This window comes from Cryptomeria japonica, chromosome 6 (assembly GCF_030272615.1).
Source record: "Cryptomeria japonica chromosome 6, Sugi_1.0, whole genome shotgun sequence".
In the NCBI taxonomy this organism is placed as follows: domain Eukaryota; kingdom Viridiplantae; phylum Streptophyta; class Pinopsida; order Cupressales; family Cupressaceae; genus Cryptomeria; species Cryptomeria japonica.
Genome location: NC_081410.1, coordinates 118,147,615 through 118,175,170, shown reverse-complemented (window position 1 = coordinate 118,175,170; position 27,556 = coordinate 118,147,615). Strand labels below are relative to the sequence as shown.

Here is a 27,556-nt window from a genome sequence, read left to right as displayed (position 1 = left end):
CTGTCAAAGGTGTTGCCAACTGAGAGAAACCTCTCACAAATCTTCTGTAATAAGCACATAAACCAAGGAACCCACGTAACTCAGTAATGTTTTGAGGGCGGGGCCAATCCCGAATTGCCTAAATCTTCTCCTCATGCACCTTCACCCCATCAGCACTGATCACATGGCCCAAATATAAAACCTCCCTAAGTCCAAACTCACATTTGGATAACTTAGCAAATAGAGACTGGCTCTCCATAATGCTAAGTACCTCCTCAACATGTCTGAGATGGTCCTCCCAAGTACGACTGTAAATCAATATGTCGTCAAAGAACACTAGAACCGACTTCCTCAATTGCTTGTTGAAGATATGGTTTATACAGGACTGGAAAGTGGCCGGTGCATTGGTAAGGCCAAAAGGCATTACCAGAAACTCATAGTGCCCATAGTGACAACGGAAGGTAGACTTGTGTACATCCTCTGCTCGTACACGTATCTAATGGTAACCTAAACGAAGATCAATCTTAGAGAAGTAGATAGCTCCATGAAGCTCATCCAACAACTCATCAATGCGTGGAATAGGGTATCTGTTCTTGATTGTCGTTGCCTTAAAAGAAATCGGGTCAGCCTTGAGTGATTCATGTTTGTAATCCCATCAAAGGTGAGAAGAGGCCACATTGTGGTCAAGACCAAGCGATTAGGTGATCCGTTGACCCTCGGCGGAAGGGAGCACAAAGACGAGTCAAAGCCTGGAAGTACTCGAAGTGTTGGGACGCTGGAGGTGGACGTGTAGAGGACGTGCACGTGTCAGAGAGTGCAAGGAAAGCATCAGAATGTAGCGGTCAGAACAGTTCACTCAGCTCCGACACACTTGGAAGTACTCGAAGTGTTGGGGACGCTGAAGGTGGACGTGTAGAGGACACCTGCGTGGCCGAGAGTGCAGGGAAAGCACCAGAACGTATTGGTCGAAACATTCCACCCAGGTCCAACACACAAGGCGAATATGCATGTACCTTTCGAGTGAAAACAATGTTGAACACCCAGGAGAAGCAGAAACTGCCGAAGTTCACGGGAGACGGGTCGGAGGACCCGGTACGACATTGCAAAACATGCATAACCATTTGGGAGGCAAATGGCCAAGATGACGGGGACTACTGGCTGAAGGCATTTCCCGCCACCCTTCGAGGGATCGCCATTGATTGGTAAACAGTCCTCAACGCCCAACACAAGACTAGATGGAGTGATCTGAAGAGGGCATTCCAGGAGGAATTCAAACTCTTGAGGGATGATAATGAGAATGTGGCCGAAATCTATAATACTAAGCAAGGGAAAAATGAGAGTGTACGCACTTACAATCGTAGGCTCAAAGAACTATTGAACAAGATGGAAAACCAACCAGCCGACGGGTTGAAGAAGAGGTGGTTCACGAAGGGATTGATACCCTCACTGCGCAAGAAGATGAAAGTAGTGCTTCCATCCACATACGCCAATGCGTACAATCGAGCGATGGACATAGAGAGTGAAAATAAAACCTCCTCCCGAGAGAAGAGGAAGACTGATGATGATGAGAGCACCGAAGGTAGTAGTGATGAAGAATCCAAAACCGTACGAGCCCTTCGATGGAATATGTTGAGAATGATGAAAGAATTGAAGGCTAAGAAAGGAACCAACGAAGAAGGTAATGAACTATGGTCTATTGAGTGCAAAAGGGAGGGGCACACGAAAGGTAATTGCCCTCGAAATATGTTTTGTGAAATTTGGCAAGTGCTGGGGCATTCAATCAAGGAGTGCCCGTACAATTTGAAGATGAGAAGTACACAAGTACTCTTCACATAGGGAGAGTCCAGCCCATCAAAATCACATAATGTATCGCCAAGTGGTTATGGAAATCAACGAGGGCGAAACCAAATACAGTACGACTCCAGAGGACGTCGTATCATACAATGTCGACAATGTAGTCAATGGGGACACTTTGCGAGAGACTGCCATAACAAGAAAGACAACATACAATTATTGTGCAAATGGTGTGGACTAGGTGACTATGAAGACACCAACTACCTGAATTAGAAGGGTGTTAATATACTGGATGTGGAGGAACAAGAGGATGCAGTTTTAGTAATCACAAGAGCACAAACAAAGACGGCGATGTATTCAAACTCTGGTACGAAAAAGGAACAAGACGAAGTATTCAAACTCTTCACATAGGAGATTCTTGAGGTTAGGTATGGACGGAGGGAGGAAAGGCATGAAACCCAATGATGAAGCGGTGCTCGAACTGGAAGATTGCTTTGAGGATGAGACAAGTTCTCTTAATGGATTATTTCACTGGCAGATGGAGGATTATGAAGTCTTCCACCTCAACTATAACATGCTACAAATTGGTGAAATTGAGGAAGTGCAAAGTCCAATAGGCTCAAAGGAATTGTACGGGGTTAGGCAGTATGAGAAGGAGAAAAAAAGTTGCAGGAATAATGAAGCACGTCATCTGTATGCTATAGGGGGGTTGTATGAGAGAAGGTTGTACAAGTTGAAAGCACATCATCCGTACAACAAATCCGTACGGAATTTGGAAGCACACCATTTAGCTCAAAAGGATCCGTACGCCCTACGGAATACTACCCAAACAAGGAGTAAAGACTTGGGGTCAGAAGAGTCTCGTACCACATATCCATACAGAGGTGAAATTCAGAAAAGCCACACAGACAAACCGTACATTGGTAGGGTCCGGGGTTGGACGAAGGGAATAAGGCTTAACCTGTATGAAGGAGTTCGTACAGAAGGAGACACGAAGGCAAGTAAAGACCAAGATGACATCACATCAAACTGCCAGGAGGAAATTACCATTGTACGTATATCAAATTGCCAGGAAGGAATCACCGTACCAACATTAAACCACCATGAGGGAATCACCACAGTACGACCACCTTCTCCTTGCCATGTACATCACCTCAGAACCGTACGTCCAACCATACGACATAATTGTGGAATAATTGTACGGACTTCACGACGGTCATTGCTTTGTATTGTATGACATGGCAAGTTCATTCATGTCATACGGTATTACAGGTGCATTCCTTCCGTACGACACCTAGTGCATCGTTCCCTACTGCCAATGCACATTTCGAAGTTCCAAGGAGTTATTACTGTACATGAATCTCGTCACGTACAGATAGATCATATTGCCCACACCGTACAGACGATATTTCATCTCGTATGGACAAAGCCTATTGTTGACACCGTACGGCCAGAGCATTTCTTTTGCATCGTATGATAGTGGTTGCATTCTGTACGGGAACACCAATCAGCCGTACATCATCAACCTCAGCCTTCGTGTGGAGTTCTCATCGTGTCATATATGGTACAATCCTCTCAATGCCATTGTTCCGTACAACAAAGTGGTTTCTTCATGACATGTTGCAGATGTTGGTTAAAGCTCTTTTTTGGCTTCATTAGCATTGTTTTTGGCGTCTTAAAAAATCACGAAAATCATGTGCACCATGGAGTTTCGTGGGGTTTTGAAGGTTGTAATTTGATGTTGGTGGCGGGGGTGCTGCCCCTTGACCCCACTGGGAGTGCTGCCCCCAGACCCTCACAAGGGGCGCTGCCCCTTGACCCCATTCAAGGCATTGCCCCCAAACCCGCTTTTGATTTGACGGGTACACTACATGATGGGGTTGTCCAGTACAACTCATTACCTACACTCTTGCCATTAGTCTCACTAGTCTTTCCAGATATTACTTGATGTTAACTTGTCATCTGGAAGATGACTTTTTCTTTGGGGGGGATAATGTAGTTGGCATAAAATGCATATGGTTATGTTTGATAATTTTGGTCACCTGACATTGTATTAATTAATTGTATTAAGTGGTTGTCACTCTCGGTAGTTATGTGTCAGTTGGTTGACGGTTGTGTACCTCTCGGAAACCGTCGAGTTCTTTAAATATATTGTGTACCGCCAAGGAAGGGAGTATGGTATTGTCGGATCTGTGTAATCCTTGGCCGGCCATCTCTGGTCTTCTTCTCTGTAATGATTGCATGTGTGAATAAAGATATATTTTACTGCCGTGTCTGGTATGCATTGTCATGTACATTGTTATTTTCTATATTTAAGCTACCAGTTGCAGCGGTAAACACACACACACACACACACACACACACATATGTATGGATGTACCCATACCCAAGGATTTTTTTTGCCTTACCTGCGAATTTGTACCTGATTCTGTATCCGTATCCGTACCCGAACTGGTAACTTAGTTTGGAGGATCTTGACCATGTGGAGTCTAGTAGTTCTAGTGATGTGGAGTTTGGGGATGATTAGAGGCCTCACTTTACTCCATTTTGTTATTTTTAACATTTGTAATCATCAATGTACTCATAACAATCATCATTATGAAAGCTTTGATATAATATAAATTTAAATTCAACATTTTCATTGTTTAATGTTAGATTGTTAATGTTCACTTCAAACTTCAAAGTTAGTAGTTTTTAAGTTTCACTAAATTTACCAAAGTTTCATTTGTAATTCTTACACTTAAATATCTTTAATAACTATTTTTTAAAGTACTATATGTATATTAGCGCGATCACCCCACCACCGCTCCACCACCATGCCCCCATTGTCCTCAAATTTAAGCCCTTGGTCCCTCCATCCCTGAAACTCATCTTTGTGTCCCCTTGTCAGGAAACTCCATGGAACTATGCCTTATATACACATTTGCTTGATAATTTGTTTACATTTTTAACTTGGAATTTGTGATAGGATGCATACAGGTGCATGCCAATGCGTGCTGTGCACCATTTTGGATACTTAAAACTCTATCCTCTTTTCTGGCGAGTGCCTAATATTGTAAGTTCTTTCTTTTATTTGGTTCTAATCAGCTACCATATTCCAATGCATACTAATATAAGCAATTTTCAAAGTTTGATTTTGAATGCCTGTTTTCTTTACATGGCTGTACATTTGAGAATGGTAGCAAGTAGCAAACTATTTGTTTATAAAACCTTGTTTTGTCCTATAAAGGCACACGCTAATACATGATGTCATATATTTCTGAAATTACAAACTGACTTCTCTGTTATATGGTGCGCTTTTCCTCACAGTAGCATAGATCTTTTAAAACCTCTGTAATCTATTATCTCTTTTGGCTGTATGCTGGGCAATTGTCCATGATGGATCCTTGCCATCTTCTTGTATGCAGAAATTAATGGAACTTTTTGACAAGTGCTGAAAACAATCCTTTGACAAGGATGAAACCTGCAATATGCCTCTCCAAATGAGACATTATCATCTGTCATAACTGAAAATGCACATTCAATGTTATGACACACTCATTATTTTTCATGATAGATGCCCGTAAAACTCTAACCATAACCTTGCAAAGATTACATAACGTCCTAGACTAACAAGACAAAATTCTGATATATGACTCATGATTTGTTAAAAAACAAGGGTTTAAATGAAAATTTTGACATAATATGAAAATTTCAAATATGTACAAAAGAGTAAATCAGAGGACAATCATAAAAAGAATAATGAATACCCCAATCAAACACATTGATAGATAGTAATCTCTAATTTAGCTGATGGAGTGAATTGAATTAAACTTATAGCTCGTTTACAAAATAAATTGAGTAAAACTTGATCAAAATAGTTCAGGAATCTGTATGTAAATTGAGCAAAATGACAGAGCATTGAAGGAATATCACAGGATGACAGCTGCGACTACCAGAAAGCCACAGCAGGCAATCCCCAATTAGTCTAGATAGCCCGATGAAAATTATTTTCTTTAAAATAAGATTTGGTCCCAATCTTGTACTTAATAGCCTTTTCTAAAAGATAAAACCTGTAGATTTGACAGAAAATATTACTTTTTTATGTTTTAGATTGGTAGTCATAAGATGCGAACTGATGTGGTCAAATATATTCAGGTGAGACATGGACAGGGGTTCCATAATGTAGCACAATTGACAGAAAAGGATGCAGCCCTTTGCTATGAATATTTTGATGCTAGCCTTACTCCTATAGGGTGGCAACAGGTAATTCTCTTGTAACCATAACACCTGTCTTTTTTATTTATCGTGTGTAGAAGATTAGGGGAAAATTTGTTTGATATGAGATTAGGAAAATATATTCAGGTGTCAGAAGAGTGTTGAAACTATTCATTCCTCTATTGTATGAAAACGAAAATGATGTGGACTCCATTTGAGATTAGGTGGAGCATATTTAACTAATACTCATGTTGCTCATAATAGGGAATCTTCTGTTCAATATCAATGAATTTTTATTTCAAATTATCTATCTATTGTTTAGTTTCTATTATATTTTCTGGATACATCAAGACTGCAAATGTGTTTGGACTATGTTGTAATAAGAATTTTGATTTAAAGTGGTACATTAGCATGACTCAGATCACTTGCTGGTAATGGTGCTGGTTTAACTTCTGTTGTCCTGGGCTGCATATACTTCTTTTCTAGTCTATTTGAAATTGGAAAGCGCTACTTGTATTTCCATTGTATAATTTAATGTCTAAATCCAAGCTTATGCAGACTTTTCACATTTGATTGCATAAATGAACTTTATACAATCATATCATATACATGAGTGTTCAACATGACAGGTGGCTAAGCCAGGAATCTGTAATCTCTTCATATTTGCCTTCAGAAGCTAATGATGTGCAGGCTTATGTTGTACTAATGGAAATTTCATATGAATTCTGTTTGCAACAGGTTGATAATCTACGCAGGCATATTTCAGAAAATGGCATTTTATCCAAGGTTGAACTGGTTGTGACCTCACCTTTGCTGAGGTATTAGTAGGTTTGATACTTCCCATTACATTTGAGTTTATCTTCACATTCTGATTCAAGCAATGAGTTGAATTTGTGATACCATAAAAAGGTTTACATAATTTGTTAAAATTCAAAAATGCTTTCATCTGACCAATCATGTAGATAATAAAATAAAGATGTAAACAAATTACAAGCATTGGTCCTTTTAACCATTTTTTATATTTTTACAGGACTATGCAAACAGCAGTAGGAGTTTTTGGTGGAGGTGATTGTATTGATAATACAACTCCTCCCTTGATGATAGCTGGTGGTGGGAATAGTAATCATACACCAATATCAAGCACAGGATGTCCACCTGTTATGGCTGTGGAATGGTGTCGAGAACACTTGGTGAGAAGCATCAGTTGATTTTTCCCTATATGCTTTCTGAATCTTGATAATGGAAATATTGAATTTTCTTTTCCTGTAAAGCATCCTGTCAGAAGGAAAAATTATTAAGAAAATCTGATTTGATATTGTTCTCATAATTTACCTCATCTCTTTGTTAATGCTAAATGATTTCAGGCTCATCAAAGTAAATAGGAACATTTAAGATTTATATTAGACTTAGGCTTATTTTTTCTCCATTTTTACCAAACATGGAGAAGTGATAGCATCAGGATTTTTCTGTTCAGCGGGCTGAGTTGATCTCTCCTGTGATTATGTGGAATCCCCACATCAACAATAATAATTGCTAATCATTGGTTGACATATATCAAGCACAAGGAGGAATATTCAAGTGAGGTTGAGACAGAGGAGGACTTGCCCGGGATAGACAGGACAAGGGGAATGATGAGTCACCTTGGATGCGAATGTCTTAATCCTCAGCTATCTCTGACTACTTCCAGGTACCCCTTAGTTAGTTTACCCATCCAAGGGTCACCCTTTCCTATTCTGTTCTTCTATAGGTTAAGTTTGTCAAATACTAAATGTTCCTCCCTTATGTGAGCTTCATTTGCTACGCATCCTCCTCCAGTGGCTATTGTAAATGATGTTCAATTTTCAATTCAATATGCAAGATGTATTCTAATTTATATTCTCTCTATCTATGTATTATCTATTTATCTTATAAATCTGATTATCTTCTTTTGTGTGGCAGGTGAGAGGAGCGTTTATGGATTTCAATGTCCTCCTCACAAATATCAATTGGTATATATATGCAAGAGGGGAGGATCAAGCAATGCCTTGACCAGTCATGTCTTATAGACATGACCGATCAAGACATTACTTGATCACACCCTTTGATTACCAATCGGTGTTTATTCTAATCAATAGCCTGATACTAATTGGGGTCTATGTAACTTAGTATCCAATTGTAATGTCCCCTTCTCATTGATGCTCTTTCTGTGGTCCATTAGCCTATTTCTGAGACCCGTAGGCTAGGTGGAATGAGTAATGAGGGTCTAGCATTGATGAAACAAGGACTTACTATTTTTAGTAAGTCAGGGAATGGCCATTTTGGTGTTACTATACTATTGAGCTCTCCATGTTCTGCCTCTGGACGCGATGATCATGCTTTTCTGAGCATTAGTTCTTGACTTACTATTTTTAGTAAGTGGCAGTATGACACAATTCTATTATTGGCAGTAGACAGGGTTCTGATTCTGCAGCAGTTTGGTGGTCGTCCCGACTCAGTTTCATCCTAGCAGTGTTAATAATCAGTACCAGAGCCATATGCGAAATAATTGAATATTAATTCCTTATCCTAAGGTTTAATATTTAATTAATCTGATTATTGACGATTGATTTATTAAAATTGGGATTAATGCCTATTTTTCCTAAGCTCTTGGCAAATTCATGTTTATTAAAGAGATATCGAAATATTGAGAAAGATATTATATTTTTTATAACTTATCTCTAATATTTGCCAAAGTGCGTGGGTCTTTGCTTTAGCGTGGGAGTTGACTTGTGGGGAACGACGCCACTCTTGGGGTCCACATGTAGTGGAGCGAAATGCAAAGGAAAAACGCTGAAATTCAAGGAAATGGCATTTGGGTTTGAGGTGTGTGGAGTTATAAGTATGAGACTTGGGCTCCCATTTTGATATCTTTTGAAAATTGCATCGTTATGCTGCCGGTTTGGCTATTGAAAATCTGAGCTTCGAAGTTGGCTTCCTAGCCGAGTCTCAGTTTTGTACTTGCAATATAGTACCTAGCTATGCCCTTGTGTTCCCATTGCGGATTGGTTAATGAGTTGCAGATTATGGAGTGTTTGATGTTGGATTTGAGTGTTTTTGGTTGCTCGTCGCGGGATTGCTGAAAGTGAATTTTGCTCACATCTCTTAACCAGGCGACTCCATCCATCTGGGTACTGGCTCATTCTTCCTTCCATTCCATGGTGATACAATGTGTGAGTTTTTAGCTGTTTTGATTGAGCAATGATTTTATTAGACAAAATCGAACTTCCTAGGCTAGGCGTGGGTTTTCTGTTTGCATTCGGATGCGTGCAAAATAAAAATGGGTTTGTTTGGGATGTGGCTTTGATTGGTTGTCATTGCATTTGATGCACGGTGGGATTGGGATTGATTTGAGTTGATTCGGGCAAAAATGAGTGAGTTATGAGTGTTTTGATGTTTCCATAGGCTGCTGAAACTGTATTTTCAGCGTGCAGATCAGTGTAATAGAAAATTACAGTCATGTTGTAGAAATCTGCAATTATTAATCTTGTCTCATCTCTATATTGTAAGGTTGTTTCAGTAGTACTAATCATCCCCTTCTTTCTGCTTTCTTTTGTAATTACCCACTGCATAAGTGGAAGAGGCTGGCTTGCCGCCTTCTAAGTTTTGTAATTCAGTTTTGTAATTAGTCCTCCCGCTGAATAAGTGGTCGAGTGATAAGTTCAATTCAATGGTCCTCCCGCTGAAATATGCGGTAGAGTGATAGCTTAATGTACTGTCCTCCCGCTGAAATACGCGGTAGAGTGATTGAACTTCAGTTTATTGTAATTTTCCCTTGGTCGGTTTACCACCAAGAGCTTTGGTTTCTATCTTGCTGGATAAGCAGAAGGGGCTGGCTTGCCGCCCATGCATTGTAATTTTCAGTTTGATTATGATTGCCAACGATCCCCGGAACACCATATGCTCTCACCCTCCCAGTCTGGGCTCTCGGTGAACAAAAGGTGGAAGGGTTCCCTTTCAGTTGTTTGGTTTATTACTCTAACCTTAACGGGTTATTTGTTGTGGATGAATTGTTATTGGTCTAAAAACAAAAAAAAAATTACTGGGATATTACACCAATGCCAATTGTTATTTACGTGGCATGATAACCGATGTCAATCGGTATTTATGTGAGATGTTAACTGATGTCAATCGATGTCTAAGTGACTTGTTAGCCGATACCAATCACTTAACTAATAGTTAGATATCAAACGGTGTATGCTTTGCCACCCGATAACAATCCGATAATCATCATTTGTTTACTGTTGAGAAATCAACCGATATAAATCGGGATACATGGTTAACTCGATAATAATCGGTGATCATAATTATAATGCAAACTGATATTAATCGGTATACTATGCTATGATATGATTATCGATAGTTTGAACATTGATCGACTAAGTAGATTGGACATATACAAATGAAGAATTATTATCAAATGAAATAGCTTGAAGTTTTCCTTATAGTTTATCGATAGGACAAATGATTGAATGAGAGACTTCATTTATCTCTCATTCAATCATTTATCTTACTGAAGCTATCATGCATTAACACTCCCTCTTAGCTAGGTAAGATAAATGAAAACAATATATCAAGCATCATAATTCAAATGATGGTTAGTATTCTTTACACAATCTAACTTTCTAGGAAATCATATCACCTAATCACATGATATGAAGTATAACCTAAACACGTGATACAAATGTCCATCACGTCAATCTTGTGATGATAGGATATCACCTAAGCATGTGATATCGGTATTGCCTAAACACGCAATACTTAAGGATAATCATATGAGAAAAGATTAAATTCTCATCTTATCCAAGTTGTGGTATGTGCACTAACATCTTATACAAATGTTTTATCACAACACAATCATGGCACATCCATGACACACCAGAGATCCAACATGATAACTGGTTTGGACATCATAAGATCGTCACCTTATAATGTCTACATACAAGTGTTCATTATCTTGAGAGATTGTCACCTCTTAGATATGAACCCAGGGGATAAAATCCAAAATGTCCTATCATGACAAAGAAGTTTACACATTAAACATCTTATTGATATGTAAATACAAATTACAAAGCAAATTACCTTTCTATCATACTTAAACCTTTTCTGAAGTGATCAACCTTCACTCTGGAAAGAGGTTTGGTCAGAATATCTGCCGTTTGATCTCCTGTACAAACATATTCTAATTGGATCACATTCCTGTCTACCATATCTCGCACATAGTGATATGGAATCTCAATATGCTTGGATCTGTCATGGAACACTATATTTACTGAAAGTTTTATGCAGCTCTGATTGTCACAATGTATAATAGTGGGTTTCATAGGTTCTCCAAACAACCCCACAAGCAACTTCCTAAGCCATACTACCTCTTGTGCAGCCATAGAAACTGCAATGTATTCTGCCTCGGTGGAGCTTTGAGCTACAGAGGAACGCTTCTTGCTGATCCAAGATATCATAGCTCAACCTAGACTGAAGCAACACCCTGAAGTGCTTTTTCTGTCAGTCACACTTCCAGCCCAATCTGAGTCTGTAAATCCATGTAGGTCTATATCAAGTTTCTCATATTTGAGACCAAGGTTTAGGGTACCTTGTAGGTATGTCATGATGTGTTTTACTGCAACCAGGTGTATCTCCTTAGGTTCACACATAAACTGACTTAAAGCATTAACTGCATAATAGATATCTGGCCTTGTATTCACCAAGTACATCAGGGACCCAATCATCTGCCTATATTGAGTAGGGTCAGTGGGTTGTGACTCTGCTGTTGCTTCTTTAAGTTTATGTAAATTGGTTTCCATAGGAGAGGTCATGGGCCTATAGTTTAGCGTTCTGAATTTTTTCAAAATATCCAAGGTATACTTTTGTTGGTTTAGTATAATGTTGTCAGAATTCTGCCATACTTCCAATCCTAGGAAGTAATGAAGGAGTCCCAAGTCCTTCATATCAAATTCTTTGGATAGATCTTTCTTGCATTGATCTATAAGGTGATCATTTCCTGTGATTAATAAGTCATCAAGATATAAAATCAATATTAGCATATCACTTTATTTCTTTTGTAGTAGAGATTAGGATCTGCATCATTCTTAGAGAAGCCTAGTCCAAAGAGATAGGTGTCAATTCTTTCATACCAGGCCATGGGAGCCTGTTTAAGCCCATAGAGAGCTTACTTGAGTCTACACACATGAGACTCTGCATCATGAATTTCAAACCCTTCAGGTTGCTCTAGGTAGACATCTTCTGAGATCTCACCATTTAGAAATGCTGTCTTAACATCAATCTGGTGTACCTTCCGCCCCTTTGCTGCTGCAATGGCTAATACAGCTCTTACTGATGTATACTTGGCAACAAGTGCAAAAGTTTCTTCATAATCTATTCCTTCGCTTTGTGAGAACCCTCTAGCTGCAAATCTGGCCTTGTGTTTTTCAATACTACCGTCTGCAACATGTTTGATCTTGAAAAGCCATTTAGATGAAACAACAGATTTCTTAGTTGGCCTAGGAACAATCTCCCAAACATCATTTTTCATAATGGAATGATACTCTTTAGACATGGCATCCTTCCATACTTGATGTTCAAGTGCATCTGATACATTGTTTGGTTCGGCTTTAGAGAGATCATTCATAAGGGCAACATAGCTAGTGAATTTATTTGGCCTTTTGCTTTCCCTGAAGGTCCTTGAGGGAGCAACAAATTTCTGAGCTTCTGCTACAGTCTTGGTGGCCCATAGTGGTTTTTTCTTGAGGTTTTCTCTAGGTGGAATTTGAGTATCACTTATAGTTTCCTCAGTATTCTCCCTCTAAAGCTCAGGAGTAGGATCTTTATCTATGCTAGGGGTAAGGATATAGACTTTAGGGTCTAGAGAGCTTTGAGCTCTTTTGAAGGCTAAGTCTTCTTCAAAGATCACATCCCTACTTAGTTCAATATTCTTTTGACCAGGTATATAGATCCTATAGGCTTTGGAGGTTTCACTATATCCTACAAGGATTCCCGTTTTTCCAGAAGGCTCTAATTTTAATCTTTTCTCCTTAGTGTTGACGTGTATTTTGTACACTATCAAACGCAGAATAAAATACCTAAACGTACCTTATCCTCTCTTGAATAAAGTTTCCGAATGCTGAAGATATCGCGAAAAGGATCAATCGGAGAAACTTCAAGGTTCTTGTATGTAGGGTCTCTACGTGTGGATAAGCTCTCTGTGGTATGATGTGATTTGCTGGAATCACAAGGGGACTTACATTAGATGATTGAACTTCTGATTTGCTTTGAATATTGCTGGAACACAGGCTTTCACTAGCTTTGATTTGAAAAAAATGGAAAAAAGATGAGGGTGAGGAAAGAATCTAATCCTAATACTAAGAATGTAGGAGCAATGATTGATCTTTGATGAAACTCTAACTAGGTCTTGTTTTGACATCGCAGGACCATCTCCACAAGGCTAGTGCGATCTTCGAAGGGAAGCTTTATGATGTTCAAATCATCACTACAGGCATAGACACCATCAGGTTGATGCATATCAATGAAGAAGCGACAATTGAAGTTAAGCTTAAGCTGAATGATTCCAATTGACTACGCAAGGCAAGTCTGCAATCAACAAACTGCTAGTAGTATGGATATACGAATTTCACCATCAATCAAGCACATTTCTTCCACTCATCTAATAACATGAAATCAAATACGAGAAGTATAAAGACCATGCAAATTGTCGAATCGACCCATAAATTTCACCATTTCTTCAATGAAGTTTTACAAGTCTCTTACAACAACATCTTGGCAAGAATCTTTGCCTTCTCTCTCTACTCTACTCTAATTGCTATTCTATCAACTTCTAACTACTCTCTATCTACTAACTGCTTCCAACTATTTCCAACTCTCTAACTATCTTTACAAATGAAATGCCAGGGCTTATATAGTGCCCTCAATACAATTCGATGGCTTAGATCAATTCGAAATCAATGGCCAAGATTCAACAATGAAAACCCTAATTAGGATTTGTTACAACCATTACATAACATTTAATGCTTGACCAATGATAAAATTGTATTGCTTGGACACATGTCCTCTCTAGAAAAATCGACCAATGGATAGCCGGGGTAGGTACATCAGAGTTTGTGCCACCTTCCATGAGTTAGGTACATTGAATCTGGACATGCTGAGGTGGACCACACTGATTGGAGAAGTGATGACTAGGATGCCACCCCGTCTGACACTTGTAACTTGGTAAATATTCAACTTGGTGTTGTTGAGAAGCTAGCTTTAATTAATTCTTCTGGAACTATCTGCTTCTTCAACGAACCCTTGCTCTGACTTCTTGTGTCCTTGATTTGTAGGATGATTGATGTACCTCGCCTTGGAATACTGGATTGGAGAAGTCGCCCTTGATGATGTTAGTCCAAAGAAGGTCGTCCTTGTCGATGCTAGGCTGCAGCAAAGAAGGTCATCCTTGTCCTTGCTTGATTATTCTTGATCTGGCTTAATTTTCCTTGAGGAGAGTCTTCCGACTTGTAGATCTTTCAAGCTTGGAGTCGCCATCTTGATACCTACACAACATTTCAAAATTAGTAATATATCTTGAAATCTAAAAATTAAACTTTAAAAGGAAGATTCAAGATTTTAATTAGGAAACCTTATGATAAATCTTTGAATTATCATTTCCTAATTAACTATGCAATACTTAGACTTTTCTAAAAAATGTCTAAAAAAAAATCAAACCTTGAATAAGGGTGTCAAGATGATTTTGCCATACCTCCTCTTGAGAATTAACTCTAAGAAATGATGTAAAAATAGATGAATTTTGCTAGGCAAAGTGTAGATCAAAGCTCTCCCTTGGATAAAATGCACCTCCTTTAGCTTGGAAAAGAACTCCACCTTCCTCTTCAAAAATCTGGAGATTTTCCTTCAAATGTCTTCAAAAAATCTGGAAATTATCCTCCAAACTAGCAAGAAATACGCCTCTCCAATAGCCTTCAAGATGAATTTCGCCCTCCACTAGCTTCTCGACACTTAGTAAAAATTCGCTCCACTTCTCTCGATTTCGCTCCTCAAATTGCTCTCCAATTTCGTACTTGAAAGGATGATTGAATGATTTGAATTGTGAAACAACACCCCCAATATATAGAGCGCTCACCTTCCATTTACCCATGAGGCCGACTTGGCAAATAAAAGGTAAAATAATAAATAAAACCTCAAAAGGAGTAGGCCGACCTAGCAAATAAAGGCAAAATAATGCCTTGTGCGCTCCACATTATAATTTTAATTTCACAAAAAAATTAATTTTAAATGCCTTTATAATAGAAATTCGATTTTTTGAGGCCCAAAATTAATTTATTAAATGCCAATTTAATTAATTTTTTCAAATATTCCAAAGTTAGCAAATTTTGTTGAATTTCAAGGAATGTCAATGTTCAATTAATGCAAAAATGAAGGATATCATCATTTTTGCCCTGGACCCTTGGTGAAGGCCAGGAGCGATTTTTCAATCTAGACCTTGCATATCTCCTTTTTTTCATCCAAAACTTCATTTAGGCATTTAAATGGTACTTTTAATTGGAGCTTCGAGTTTAATTTTATTTGATCTTTAGGAGGAGCGTATCTTAGGACATTTTCGCCCTGGTCCCTTGGTGAGGGACAGGAGCGATTTTTGTCTTTTGGGTTGATTCTCTCCTTTGTGACCCACTCAAGTTATATTCAACGGATAGAACTTGCTTCCCTTGGCCTCCTCAAACCGCAAAATTACTTAAATCTTGCAATGATAATGCAAATTTGGATTTCAAGCTCCGGTCCTTCAGTGAGGGACAGGAGCGCTTTTTGCATTTGTCATCAAAATTTGCAACTCTTACATCTCAATTCCACCTCGAAGCATCTTAAACATCATTTCAAATCCGCGCCTTAGCTTAGATTTGTCCAAACTTGGCGAGAAGGACTGGATATTAGGTTTTTCGCCTTGGTCCCTTGGAGAGGGACAGGAGCTATTTTGCAAATCCAAGCTTATCCGTCCTTTGTTAGCCTTCCAAATTATATTCAATGGATAAATCATGTTTTCCTTGGTCTCTTCAAATCATAAAATTGTCTTGATCCTGCAAGAACAGTGCAAATTTAAAATTCAAGCTCCGGTCCTTCAGTGAGGGATGGGAGCACTTTTGCAATTACAAGCCAATTCGTCCTTTGCTAGCTTCGAAAATTATCTTCAACGGATCGATTGTGTCTTCCTCCACCCACCTCAAACGCGAAACTTGCTTTTCTCTTGCCCGAATCTTGTCTTGAGGGAAAATCGCTCTGGTCCCTTGGAGAGGGACAGGAGCACCCTAGCCAGTCACCTTGGTCCCTTGGAGAGGGACAGGAGCGAACTTGTTACTTAGGCCGATTTTCTTCATTGTGGCGTTCTTAAGTTATATTCAATGGGCAAAACATACTTCCCTTGACCTCTTCAAATCGCGAAACCACTTAAATCTTGCAAGGATAATGCGAAATTGGAATTCAAGCTCCGGTCCTTCAGTGAGGGACAGGAGCGAATTTTTCTCTCTAGGCCAAATTGTTACAATTTTCATCAAAAAATGTCTTGGCTAAGGAAGATATCATCTTACTTCATGCTATGAATAAAAGTTAATGTCGAAAAAAGGTCTAAAATTGTGCATATAAAGAAAAGCGCTCTGGTCCTTCAGTGAGGGACAGGAGCGAATTTGACCTTCTAGGCAAAAACTTCATCATTTCATTGTTTTTGATCAAGTCTGGATGCTCTATCATGCTCATTTCGTCCTCCATCATGCCTTTGATGTCTCAATTTGGTCAAACAAGGTCAGGAATGACTCCACTAAACCTTTTCGCTCTGGACCCTTGGTGAGGGACAGGAGCGATTCGCCTTGGTCCCTTAGAGAAGGACAGGAGCGAAATTCGCTCTAGATCCTCAGTGAAGGACAGGAGGGAAATTTGGCTTTTTGAACTCTCTATCAGGATAATTTTTATGGAATATAACATTTAAGTATAAGCGATCTTATACTTTAAGTTATATTCCATATATACTTTCAGGATGTTTGAGAGTGGTTTCAGACCTCCAGGAGTTATATTGCAAAATCTAGTTTTTTGAGGTTTTTCAGTTTCCAGACTTAGTCAAATTTCAGGATCAGGGCATTCCAGACTTAGCCAAATTTCAGGATATTCCAGACTTAGCCAAATTTCAGGACATAGACATCACTCAAGCCGGACTTGCTATCCATGTGATCCCCTCGGCGATACTCAAAATGCAAAGGATAACTGACAAAACCCTAAAAAACCTAAAAAGACAAACCCTAAAAAGCAAAAAAAAAATAAAAAAAATGGGTCCCCATTTGCAATGGGGCGATGTGTGAAAACGTCACAACACTTAGGTACATGAATATAGACAGGGCATCCAAATATCCTAAGGTGGCTAATATCTGGTTTTGATTTAGTAAAGACTTCCTCAGGGGTCTTATCTTCAAGATGGGAGTGAGGACATCTATTTTGAATATATACAGCAGTGCTAGTTGCTTTTGCTGAAAGATTGACGTTTAGATTCTGATCAAGAATCATAGCTTTGGCAGCTTCAACGATTGTCTTATTTTTCCTCTCAGCTACCCCATTTTGTTGAGGGTTATAAGGTATTGTTAACTCCCTCTTAATCCCTGAATTTTTACAAAACTCTTTAAATAATTCTAATGTGGATTCCCCCCCATTATCAGTTCTTAGGGTTCTAATTTTATTTCCTGAGTAGTTCTCTGTTAGTTATTTGAATTCTTTAAACCTATTAAGGATCTCTTCTGATTCTTTACATTTCAGAAAGTAGATCCAAGCTTTTCTAGAGTAGTCATTAAAAACTATTACATAATACAAAAATCCTCCCAAAGAAGGTTACAGACATGGGTCCACATACATTAGAATGAACTAACTCTAAAATTTTACTTGTTTTCCTTTTACTATTTTGGAAAGCACCCTTAGTATTTTTACCTAGGGCACATCCTTGGCATGCCCTTGAATGATATTTCTTTAACTTAGGTAGACCTGTGACAAGATCTCCCATTGATGATAAAGCTCTAAAATTTAGGTGGCCTAGTCTTCTATGCAAGACTTCATTAGCATCTGTAGTTTCATGGATTAGGACTAAGTTGGGCTCTGTGCATAGCTCATACAAGTAGCCTTGTCTTTGACCAATCGTTTTAGCTTTCTTGATGGATGAATTCTTTGGCCAAGCCAATACTCTGTTGTCCATTAAGGTCACTCTGTATCCATTATCCTCCAGTGCTGATATTGAGACTAGATTTCTCTTGATGCCTGGAACATATAGTACTCCTTTAAGTTGCAATGATACACCTGACTTTAGTTTGATGGTGCAGGTTCCAACTCCTTTGACTGGATGTGTAGAGTCATCTCCGATAGTTACTTCCTCATCATTCTCCTCTTTCATGGAGTCTAGCACTTCTTTGAATCCTGTAATGTGTCTAGATGAGCCACTGTCGATCACCCAGGAGTTATCTTTGTTTGATGCTTGGTTTGTGAGTGCTGAATAGAGTACATACTTGTCGGTGTCCTCTTCCCTTTTAGATTTTCCTGTTTTGGCAAATGTGGCTTGTTGCTTAGCTCTTTCTGGACATTTGGCAACATATTGCCCAAATTTGTCACGTCTGTAACATTGAATCTGAGAAAAGTCCCTCTTGAAGTTGTTCTTGTTGTGACGACCTTTTCTCTTTTTGAATTGTTTCTGTTTGCTTTTCTTGTTTGAGTTCGTATTTAGAACTTGGAGATCTTCATCTATATTCTTTTGCTTGATCCCTTTTTTATTTTGCCTTGATTCCTCTTGGAGACAGTCAGCCTTTAGCCTATCGAATTTTGGAAATTCATCCCTTGCATTGATGCCTTGGACGAATGTTTTCCATATGCTAGGCAACCCATCTAGAGCAATGAGTGTTAATTCTTTGCTTTGGATCTCATATCCAAGGGTTGCCAGTTCATCCCTTAGGGCAGATATTCGCATGAAGTAGGCATTGACTGATTCTCCTTTGATCATGGCTATGTGATTTATTTCTCTTTTTAAAGCCTAGGTTCTACTGGCATTAGATATCTCAAATGCATTTTCAAGTGCTTTGAACATGTTGTAGGTTGTCTCATGTTTTCTTATGATGGGCATAATATTATTTCTCACCCCATCAACTATGATTTTGATGGCCTTTTCATTTCCCTCTCTTCAAGTTGTTTTGTCAGGTTCAGTCTCAGGTTCTGCATTTTCAGTTTTTACAAATGATTCGACTTTATTTTCTTTTAGAATCATTTGAATTCTGAACTTCCATGCTGAGAAGTCATCACCTCCTCCGAGTCTATCTTCAAATCTGATAGCGCTAGCCATTGAAAGAATTGTGATGTTGAATATATGCTTGTTTTGAATTTTCCACAAAATTGAACAGCCTCAGGTTTGATTTAACTATAGCTCTGATACCATGTAAATGATGTTCAATTTTCAATTCAATATGCAAGATGTATTCTAATTTATATTCTCTCTATCTATGTATTATCTATTTATCTTATAAATCTGATTATCTTCTTTTGTGTGGCAGGTGAGAGGAGCGTTTATGGATTTCAATGTCCTCACAAATAACGATTGGTACATATATGTAAGAGGGGAGGATCAAGCAATGCCTTGACCAATCATGTCTTATGGACATGACCGATCAAGACATTACTTGATTGCACCCTTTGATTACCAATCGGTGTTTATTCTAATCAATAGCCCGATACTAATCGGGGTCTACGTAACTTAGTATCCAATGCCAATCGGTATTTACGTGGCGTGATAACCGATGCCAATCGGTATTTACGTGACATGTTAACTGATGTCAATCGGTGTCTAAGTGACTTGTTAACCGATACCAATCACTTAACTAATAGTTAGATATCAAGTGGTGTATGCTTTTCCACCCGATAGCAATCCGATAATCATCATTTGTTTACTGTTGAGAAATCAACCGATATAAATCGGGATACATGGTTAAGCTGATAATAATTGGTGATCACAGTTATAATGCAAACCGATATTAATCAATATACTATGCTATGATATGATTAGCGATAGTTTGAACATTGATCGACTAAATAGATTGGACATATACAAATGAAGAATTATCATCAATTGAAAAAGCTTGAAGTTTTCCTGATAGTTTATCGATAGGATAAATGATTGAATGAGAGACTTCATTTATCTCTCATTCAATCATTTATCTTACCGAAGCTATCATGCATTAACAACTATTACCTCCAAATCTACTTGAATTTCTATATTTGATTATGGGAAAATCCCTGTACTTGATCATGATGAGGACCGACTGTTTTTGGCTAGTAAGAAGGTTTATCCATGATTAGGATAGATATTCCATTCCTAATTTATTGACATGAATTCAACATACTAAAATTTCTGTGACAATTATGCTTAAAAAACATGATTGTAATTAGAAATTTAGAATTGTGATTCCTTAAGTGCTGCAGCTTGTGAATTGTTACCTATTTTTCACTTCTAGTTGAAAAATAATTTGAGATATGCTTGTTCTTACAAAATGAAACAAGTACATATTACTTCTGCTATATTGCATTCCAACTGCACTAAGAAAAAATGAACTGAAGATTATATTTTAATACTTCTAGTTTGTAACAACAAAAGAGAGAGACATCTCATAAAAAAAAGGGAAGTATTTTTATTGATATTCAAACATGCGTCCCACACAAAGAGCCGTGAGACTAGCTACATACATCAGGCGCAGGAAGGAAATACATAGACATGTATACATGAGTACAAAAATAAAGAGAGCATGTTGAGAATGGAACCAGTCATTGCCTGAATGACTAGAATGGTTGGAGTAGCCTTGATGTTGCCTTTGTCTTGCTGCATCGTCCTTGTTTGCATCTGCCTTCCTTCCGGTATCTGCAAAAAGGTTAAATATGCAATGAGTTAGAACATTTCGTTCTAAGCAATGGCTGATTACATTCCTAACATGTATACTAACGCATGCATGTACATATAGTCCCTACATGCATCAGGTGCATATAGTCAGCATCACGGAAGATCTCAGGAAAAACAAATATCCGATCAAAAGAAAAATCATCATACGTATGCATATTATTTCTAGCATGTTTGCTTCATGTGCAGGACTAGGAAAAAGTAGCTTGCTGGTCGTAAACTTCATAAATGAGTGGGGGTAAATGAGGCTCCCACAAAGGTTGAGCCCAACTCATATGAAACACAATAGCAAGGTCTCATACAATTAAGTTATATCAGAACTGATGATAGAGAAAGAGCAACAAAACGCAAGTATGCGATTATGATCAGCAAATAAGCATGAATGAAGGCTGCCCTTTCTAAAGAGCGTGGATAGGTTCGTGTTATGCATAATAATGAGAAGATGCAGTGCATGCGTGAAGCTGTCCACTAAGTATGGAAAATGCAATATTCAGTCTCTCAGACTCAAAGGACAGTAATAGTAATGTGCAGTCCAAATTGTTTTCAATGCAAAACAACCATGGACATTTTTAAAGTCACAAACTTCCATTTGCACCATACACACTGAGAGTTCGATGTAACAGTCAAGCATTATCAGGTTAAGAGAAAATCAGAGGGTCATTTGACAACATGAAGAGGAGATAATGGATGGATGTTTCAGTTTAGTTTAAGTTTTAGCAGAAATATATAGATTTGCAAGTAAGAACAAGATTCATTGAGGAGCTACAGCCACAACATAGCCATAATACTAATGATACAGATTGCATTCCATGGAAAATTAGTAAAAGTAATGGCAGCCATTTAGAACAAGAGTTTCTTTTCTACGTTAAAAGCACAGATGGCTAAGACCCCATGATACACCAAAGTTAAAGCATAAAAGCAAAAACACCATGCTAACAACCCTTAAGCATCATCATGAAGGTCAACACAACAGCATTATTGCGGATAGCAAAGGAGGAATCTAAAGGTAAATCTCATGATCATTTCCAATACTGCGGTTATAAGACGTTTTCATGCATAAAATCAGATACAACAGAGAGCTAAAGTGCTGCATGTAAAAATGAGTGAAAACAGATACATCCACTAAATATGGAAAATACAGAAACAAAGGAGTCATAGCCTGCACAATGATGTCCATAGCGTTTTCTTGGAGAAGGAATCATCTTAAAATACATTGTTATGCACAAGGACAGAAAAGCCCTCTTCTTGTTAGAGCACAAGGGTTTCAAATATAAACAGAATGAGTGCAGAGCAGCTGTAACTAGCACAGTTGTGCAAAAGTAAAAATAAAATTCTTTGATTAGCAGGGTCAAACAATCTGTCACTTTCCACATGCCCACCAGCTGGAAGTAATTTTCAAGGACAGGTTCAAAAAGAAAAAAAAAAAGTATATCGCAGATTTATGATCTATGTTCATGCACAAGGGAATGACTGTTGAGGACTAATATGCTATGCTAGACTCTGCAAATATCAACCAACACTCTCCAGATGGGTCACGAGATATAGAGAATATTCCCATCACTTTGTACAAAGCAATATACAGTAGTTGTATCTATGCCAAAGACATCTTTAACCCACGTTTTCCAACAAATCTAAAAAATCGAAGTGTCAAATTCAAGATATATGCACCTGAAGCAGCCATTAATGGCGGAGGTCTGCAGAATAGTTTCATAAAATAGCAGCATGGCGTCCAACAACAGATCAAGGGAAAAATCATGCCCAGTTTTTAGAAAATGCATCTTTTAGCGCACAACATAGTACAAATCTAGAAGAGTAAAAGAAGGGTTTACAACTTTTTTACTTTTTCAGTCCTCATAAAATCAGATTGCTATGCGTGGAGCAGGAAAATCTTACCTGTGGCGGCAGGTAACAACAGTTTTAAGACATGAAGGCAGCCTCAACTCAAACCCCTGTGAAAGCTCATGGCGGCACCCAGCACTGAAAAATCATGCTACAGCAGTGCCATGAAGATATCGAATGCGAAAGGAATACGAAGAAGTTCGTATGTTTCAGTTCCCAGCTCGCAAAAAATCATTTCCAACAGCTCGAACTTGCAGCGAATCAAACATGGCGGCCAACAATAAACCAAAATGTCTTTCTTTTTTCCACAAACCTTAGCTTCACACCACAACAACGAGGAATGAAAATATCGCATAAGGAGAGAGAAGTGACTTTTAGGTTTTTTATTTTGCCTAAATATGCATCGAAGGCCTAAGGCATTTGTTTTGCCTTGCCTTTTATTTTTCTATCTTCTCTCAGCCTCATGGAAATGCCTAAAGGGATGGTTTTATCCCCCTTTACATATTTATCAAGTGATTATGTTAATATCACTTAATAATTATTTTGTAATATTCATATTTATTAAGTGGTATTATCATAACCTCTTAATAAATATGTCTATAATATGTCCATTAGAGTTTTAGGCTTGGTTAATAAAATGAGAAATAATTCATTAAAGTATTTTGATAAACTATTTACTTAAATAAATAATTGTTTCCTTCCATTTTTTAATATTTAAAAGTCATCAAAATTAATAAATGTAGTAAGTTAAATATTTATTGAAAGTGATTAATTTAAAACACTTTATTAAATATATTTTCTTATTACATTTATTGATTTAGTAAATAGAAATAATAATATTACTTATTAAAGTGATTTACATTATTTAATCACTTTAAATAAATAACATTATTATCTTTATTTTATTAAATCTTGACTTTAAATATTAAAAGGGAAATTAAACAAATATTCAATTAAGTAATAATTTTTAAAATCACTTTATAAGATTATTTTTCATGTTTATTTGATAAAGTCAAAAGGGAGATTTTTTACATTAATGAAGGCTTGTAGGCCTCTCAGTGATATTTTGGGGCCATTTATGGTGCTTTTAAGAGCTTTTATGGTTGCAGTATGGGTTGGCTTGACTTTTGGCCCAGCTTTTCCCTTTTCAGACTTGTTTCAGGTGTTTTGAAGGTGGGTTTTTGTTTCTGCTCGCCCAAGAGGAGGTGGAATATTTGGAAAGCATATATACTACTTTCCTTCTTCTTTGTAGGGGTTCTTCTTCATTCATCTTTTGGCAGACTGTAATTTCTGAGTTCTTTCTGCAACAGGGAATGTTTTTGTAACACTTTTTCAGGAGTAAGAGAACATTGTAACAACTTTGAGCAGTAATAAGCAGTCCATGCCTTCCCATATTCTTTTGTCATTATGAGTGCTTGGTGTTTATGTAGGTTTTTGTGATATCCTTGTCCTTTAAACTGTATTTTCATGTATGTACCTTATGCAGAAACATAATTATTTGTAGGTTATAAGTTGCGAGTGAAATAATAGTCTTAGGTTGTGAGAAGTGTTTTTCTCTTCTAAGGACTGTGATTTTAGCCTTCTTATAAATTATTTATGCAAGGGTTATGATCTACTGGGTTGTGTAGGTGAGTATTATTGCTGTCATACTGTTTGCTGTTTGTTGCTTTCTTTCTCAAGACACTCAGTTTGGTGCATCACCTGTTAGGCAGTAGGTTCATTTTTCATGTTTCCCTTCTTTTTTCTCAAAAAATCATTAGGATAGTCAAAATTAGGTGATAACCAGTTAAGAACCAGCTTTCTCTAGAGGTTCACTCCAAGTATTAGGCAACCCACAGGCCTAGGAGAGTTCCCATGTGTCACAAGCCTGCTGAGTTAAGAGCTTAGCAAACAGGGGTGCAGGCTCAAGTGATAACATGAATTAGTTGCATAGAAAAAAATTAAGCAAGTAAATGACATAAATCAGCATGAAAAGAGAGAAGCAGTATAATTATACCTTAAGAGCGGGGGCTGTGCCTCCTCATCTCCACTATCATCATGGAAGATTTACAAGACAATTGCTCAAATTGAGCTTTTAGGAACAACATGGGACTTTGGCAGAGCTTCATTAATCTTCTAAAAGCTTCCCTTGCTCTTAGAACTTGCTCCAACAACACACATCACTTGTGAACTCAATTGTGCACACAGCCTACAACTTCAAAATGCTAAATAAATGACCCTAATGGATATGCTTATAAAGAAAATGAGAAAGTAATCTTCGTAAACACTCCAAATGACAACTCCCATTAATAGACAAAAAGAGAAACATTCATTGTCAGTTCTAGGCAGTTGATGTTTTATTTTTGTTTTGTAGGGTGACAGATTTGGCATTGATGAATCTGTTCTGCCATATCTAGGAAAATTCTGCAGGTGCTGAATGATTTTTCTTATTTGGATCATAGTTCACGAAATCAAACTCAACTTGGATTTGGTAGACCAAAAATTTTTGACGTGGCAAAATTTGGCAACTTAAAAAATACTTAATTTTTTTGAGAAAACATAATTTTCTGAAAAATAAATAAACTTATGCAAAATACAACTACAAAATGAATCAAATGAGTTTGGCAAGGGTTTGAGCACATCACCCCCCCAAAAAAATAGGCCTTTGCCTCACCATTTTCATAATTTTTTAAAATGAAAAAAATAGTGCTTATAAAGCCCAAATATATTGTTTTTGGAGTGTTTAATCTATGCTTTTGACATGTGTGACTCAAGGGATCATAATTGTCAAGTACTCATTGGAAACTCACCAAAACTGTCAAAAACTCAACAGGAAACTCTGTGAGTTAATTTTTAGAAAAAATGCCATGGGAATTATTTTGCAAGTACTCGGCAACTTGCCGAGCTTGCTAACTATGATTTCCCAAATGCATTGTTATATCTTGTTTTACTTCATACCAACTGCTATGAGTCCTAGAGCGTTTGGATCAGCCCTAGGTCTTTTCTGAACCTATTTTACCTCTTGCCTTTCTCTACACTTTTTGTTTGTTCAAATTTGCATCATGGAGTGAGTGGAATATATCTTAATCACTTCACTAGTCATGCAATCTATGAATAAATCAAATATTCCCAACCAAAATGTGATTTATTTCAAGACCCAATTCAGATTAGAGGTAGAGCTTAGCACGAGGATATTCCATATACTTTTATGTGAACCCACCACAAGGATTCTTTGCATGATCACTCTCCTTGAATTGAGTTGCATAAACACCATTCCTATAATATCCCCATTTTTTGTTCTCTAGCATTGTAATTGTCCCCCACTTTCTGGGTTTGTGTTAGCTTGTTCAAAGGGGTAATTTGATGTTACTAGTGAGCTTAGATGATTTAGAGGAGTCCTATGACACTTTCAAACGTTATTTTTGGCTTCTATTTGGGCTCCAATATTCTTGGAGGGAGCGTCTATTTTTAGTAAGTCACCCAGTTGGGTGCGTTTATCATCTTGCTTCAACAGGATCACTATTAAGCGGTCAAAATTCAATTCTCATGCATTTTGACCATTATGGCTAATTAGGTGTGTTATTGAGCTGAATTTAATTAATTTCACTAAGGTTGCCATTTTAATTAAAATAATTAATCAAGCACCTCAATGTTATAGCTTGTTGGAAAGAGAATGTAAATTTTTAAATATTGAGGCGGTTAAAAGTGACTTCAAGGGCCGGAAATGTTTAAAAAGTAAATTAAAACACTTTTTGGAGTTAAAAGGCTTAACAAATTAATAAAGTGATTTTAAGAGGGAGTTTCTAGAAATTTCCCTAAAAAGTTTATAAAAAGGGGAATGGAGAGCTCATTTGGTATGTTGAATTTATTATTTCTAATATTTCTCTTTGAGCATATCTTGCGTGGTTTTGGAGATTTGGACTTGGTCCATCTCAACCTTCCAGAGAACAAAAACCTTCTTAAAGAAGACTAGCTACGGTAGTGAAAGATCAACTTTGGCTGTTATTTGTTGGAGATATCTTACAGGTATTTCATAGTGCTTTCATATTTGATATTTCTTTGTGTGGTTTCTTTCAGTGTTTGGATTGTAGGAGATTTTGGGGTTGGAATTTGGAGGATTTAGAAGAAACATATTTACTTGGTTTGCATTACATCTTGCTTTGCATGGATATATCACTTCTTGGAGTGAAATCTTCTTACTGTGGGGTGAGGGTTTGTCACTTCATTTGGGTGTGGTTAATAACTTTATTTCTTGGCATGGAAACCCTTCTCAGCTTTGGTGTGGAGTTTTGGATTCCGTTGTTCTAGGCATTGGTTTGTTCTTTTCTCGTGTGAGACTTCCCTTGTCTTTGGTGTGGGAGTAGAAGTGAAGTTTGGTGTAGGTTGGCAAGAGATAAAGAATGGTTTAACTTTTCCACTCATGGTATTTGTGGTATCTATCCTTGCACTCAGAGTAGAAACTGAAGACTTAGACGAGGTCTTTGAAGGAGGCCTAAGTGCAGCTGTTGATTAATGCTTCAGATTAGTAAATCTATTTGCTTCTGTAGCATTGGGATTCGCCTAGGTAAAAGATCAGACTTCCTTGTATTTCTGTAATAGAAAATTAGAAAATTAAGAGAACAATGTCATTTCCATGCTGGTCACTAGAAAACATTTCAGAATAATTTCATATTTAATATTGCTGCAAATAAGGTCACACATTTATCTTTTGAAATCTGTTCTTGCTGAATATTTAATGTTTATGATGTTCTCTTCTTGGTGTAAGTTTGTTTTCTCTATTTAGCACAAATATTATTC

The 27,556-nt window shown here is 37.6% G+C and overlaps 1 protein-coding gene across 5 annotated transcripts in view; it reads left to right on the top strand.

The window, feature by feature from the left end:
• LOC131074823 (phosphoglycerate mutase-like protein 1) overlaps nucleotides 1–27,556 on the top strand; it is a 126,246-nt gene that overhangs the window by 56,762 nt on the left and 41,928 nt on the right. For all 5 annotated transcript variants that reach the window (XR_009113126.2, XM_058011530.2, XM_058011531.2 and 2 more), the window contains exons 3-5: nucleotides 5,911–6,018; nucleotides 6,709–6,788; nucleotides 7,001–7,160. Coding sequence is in view for 4 of the 5 variants with exons in the window: in XM_058011530.2 (XP_057867513.1) it covers nucleotides 5,911–6,018; nucleotides 6,709–6,788; nucleotides 7,001–7,160 (348 nt within the window). In the remaining variant the exon portion in view is untranslated. The remainder of the gene's footprint in view (nucleotides 1–5,910; nucleotides 6,019–6,708; nucleotides 6,789–7,000; nucleotides 7,161–27,556) is intronic.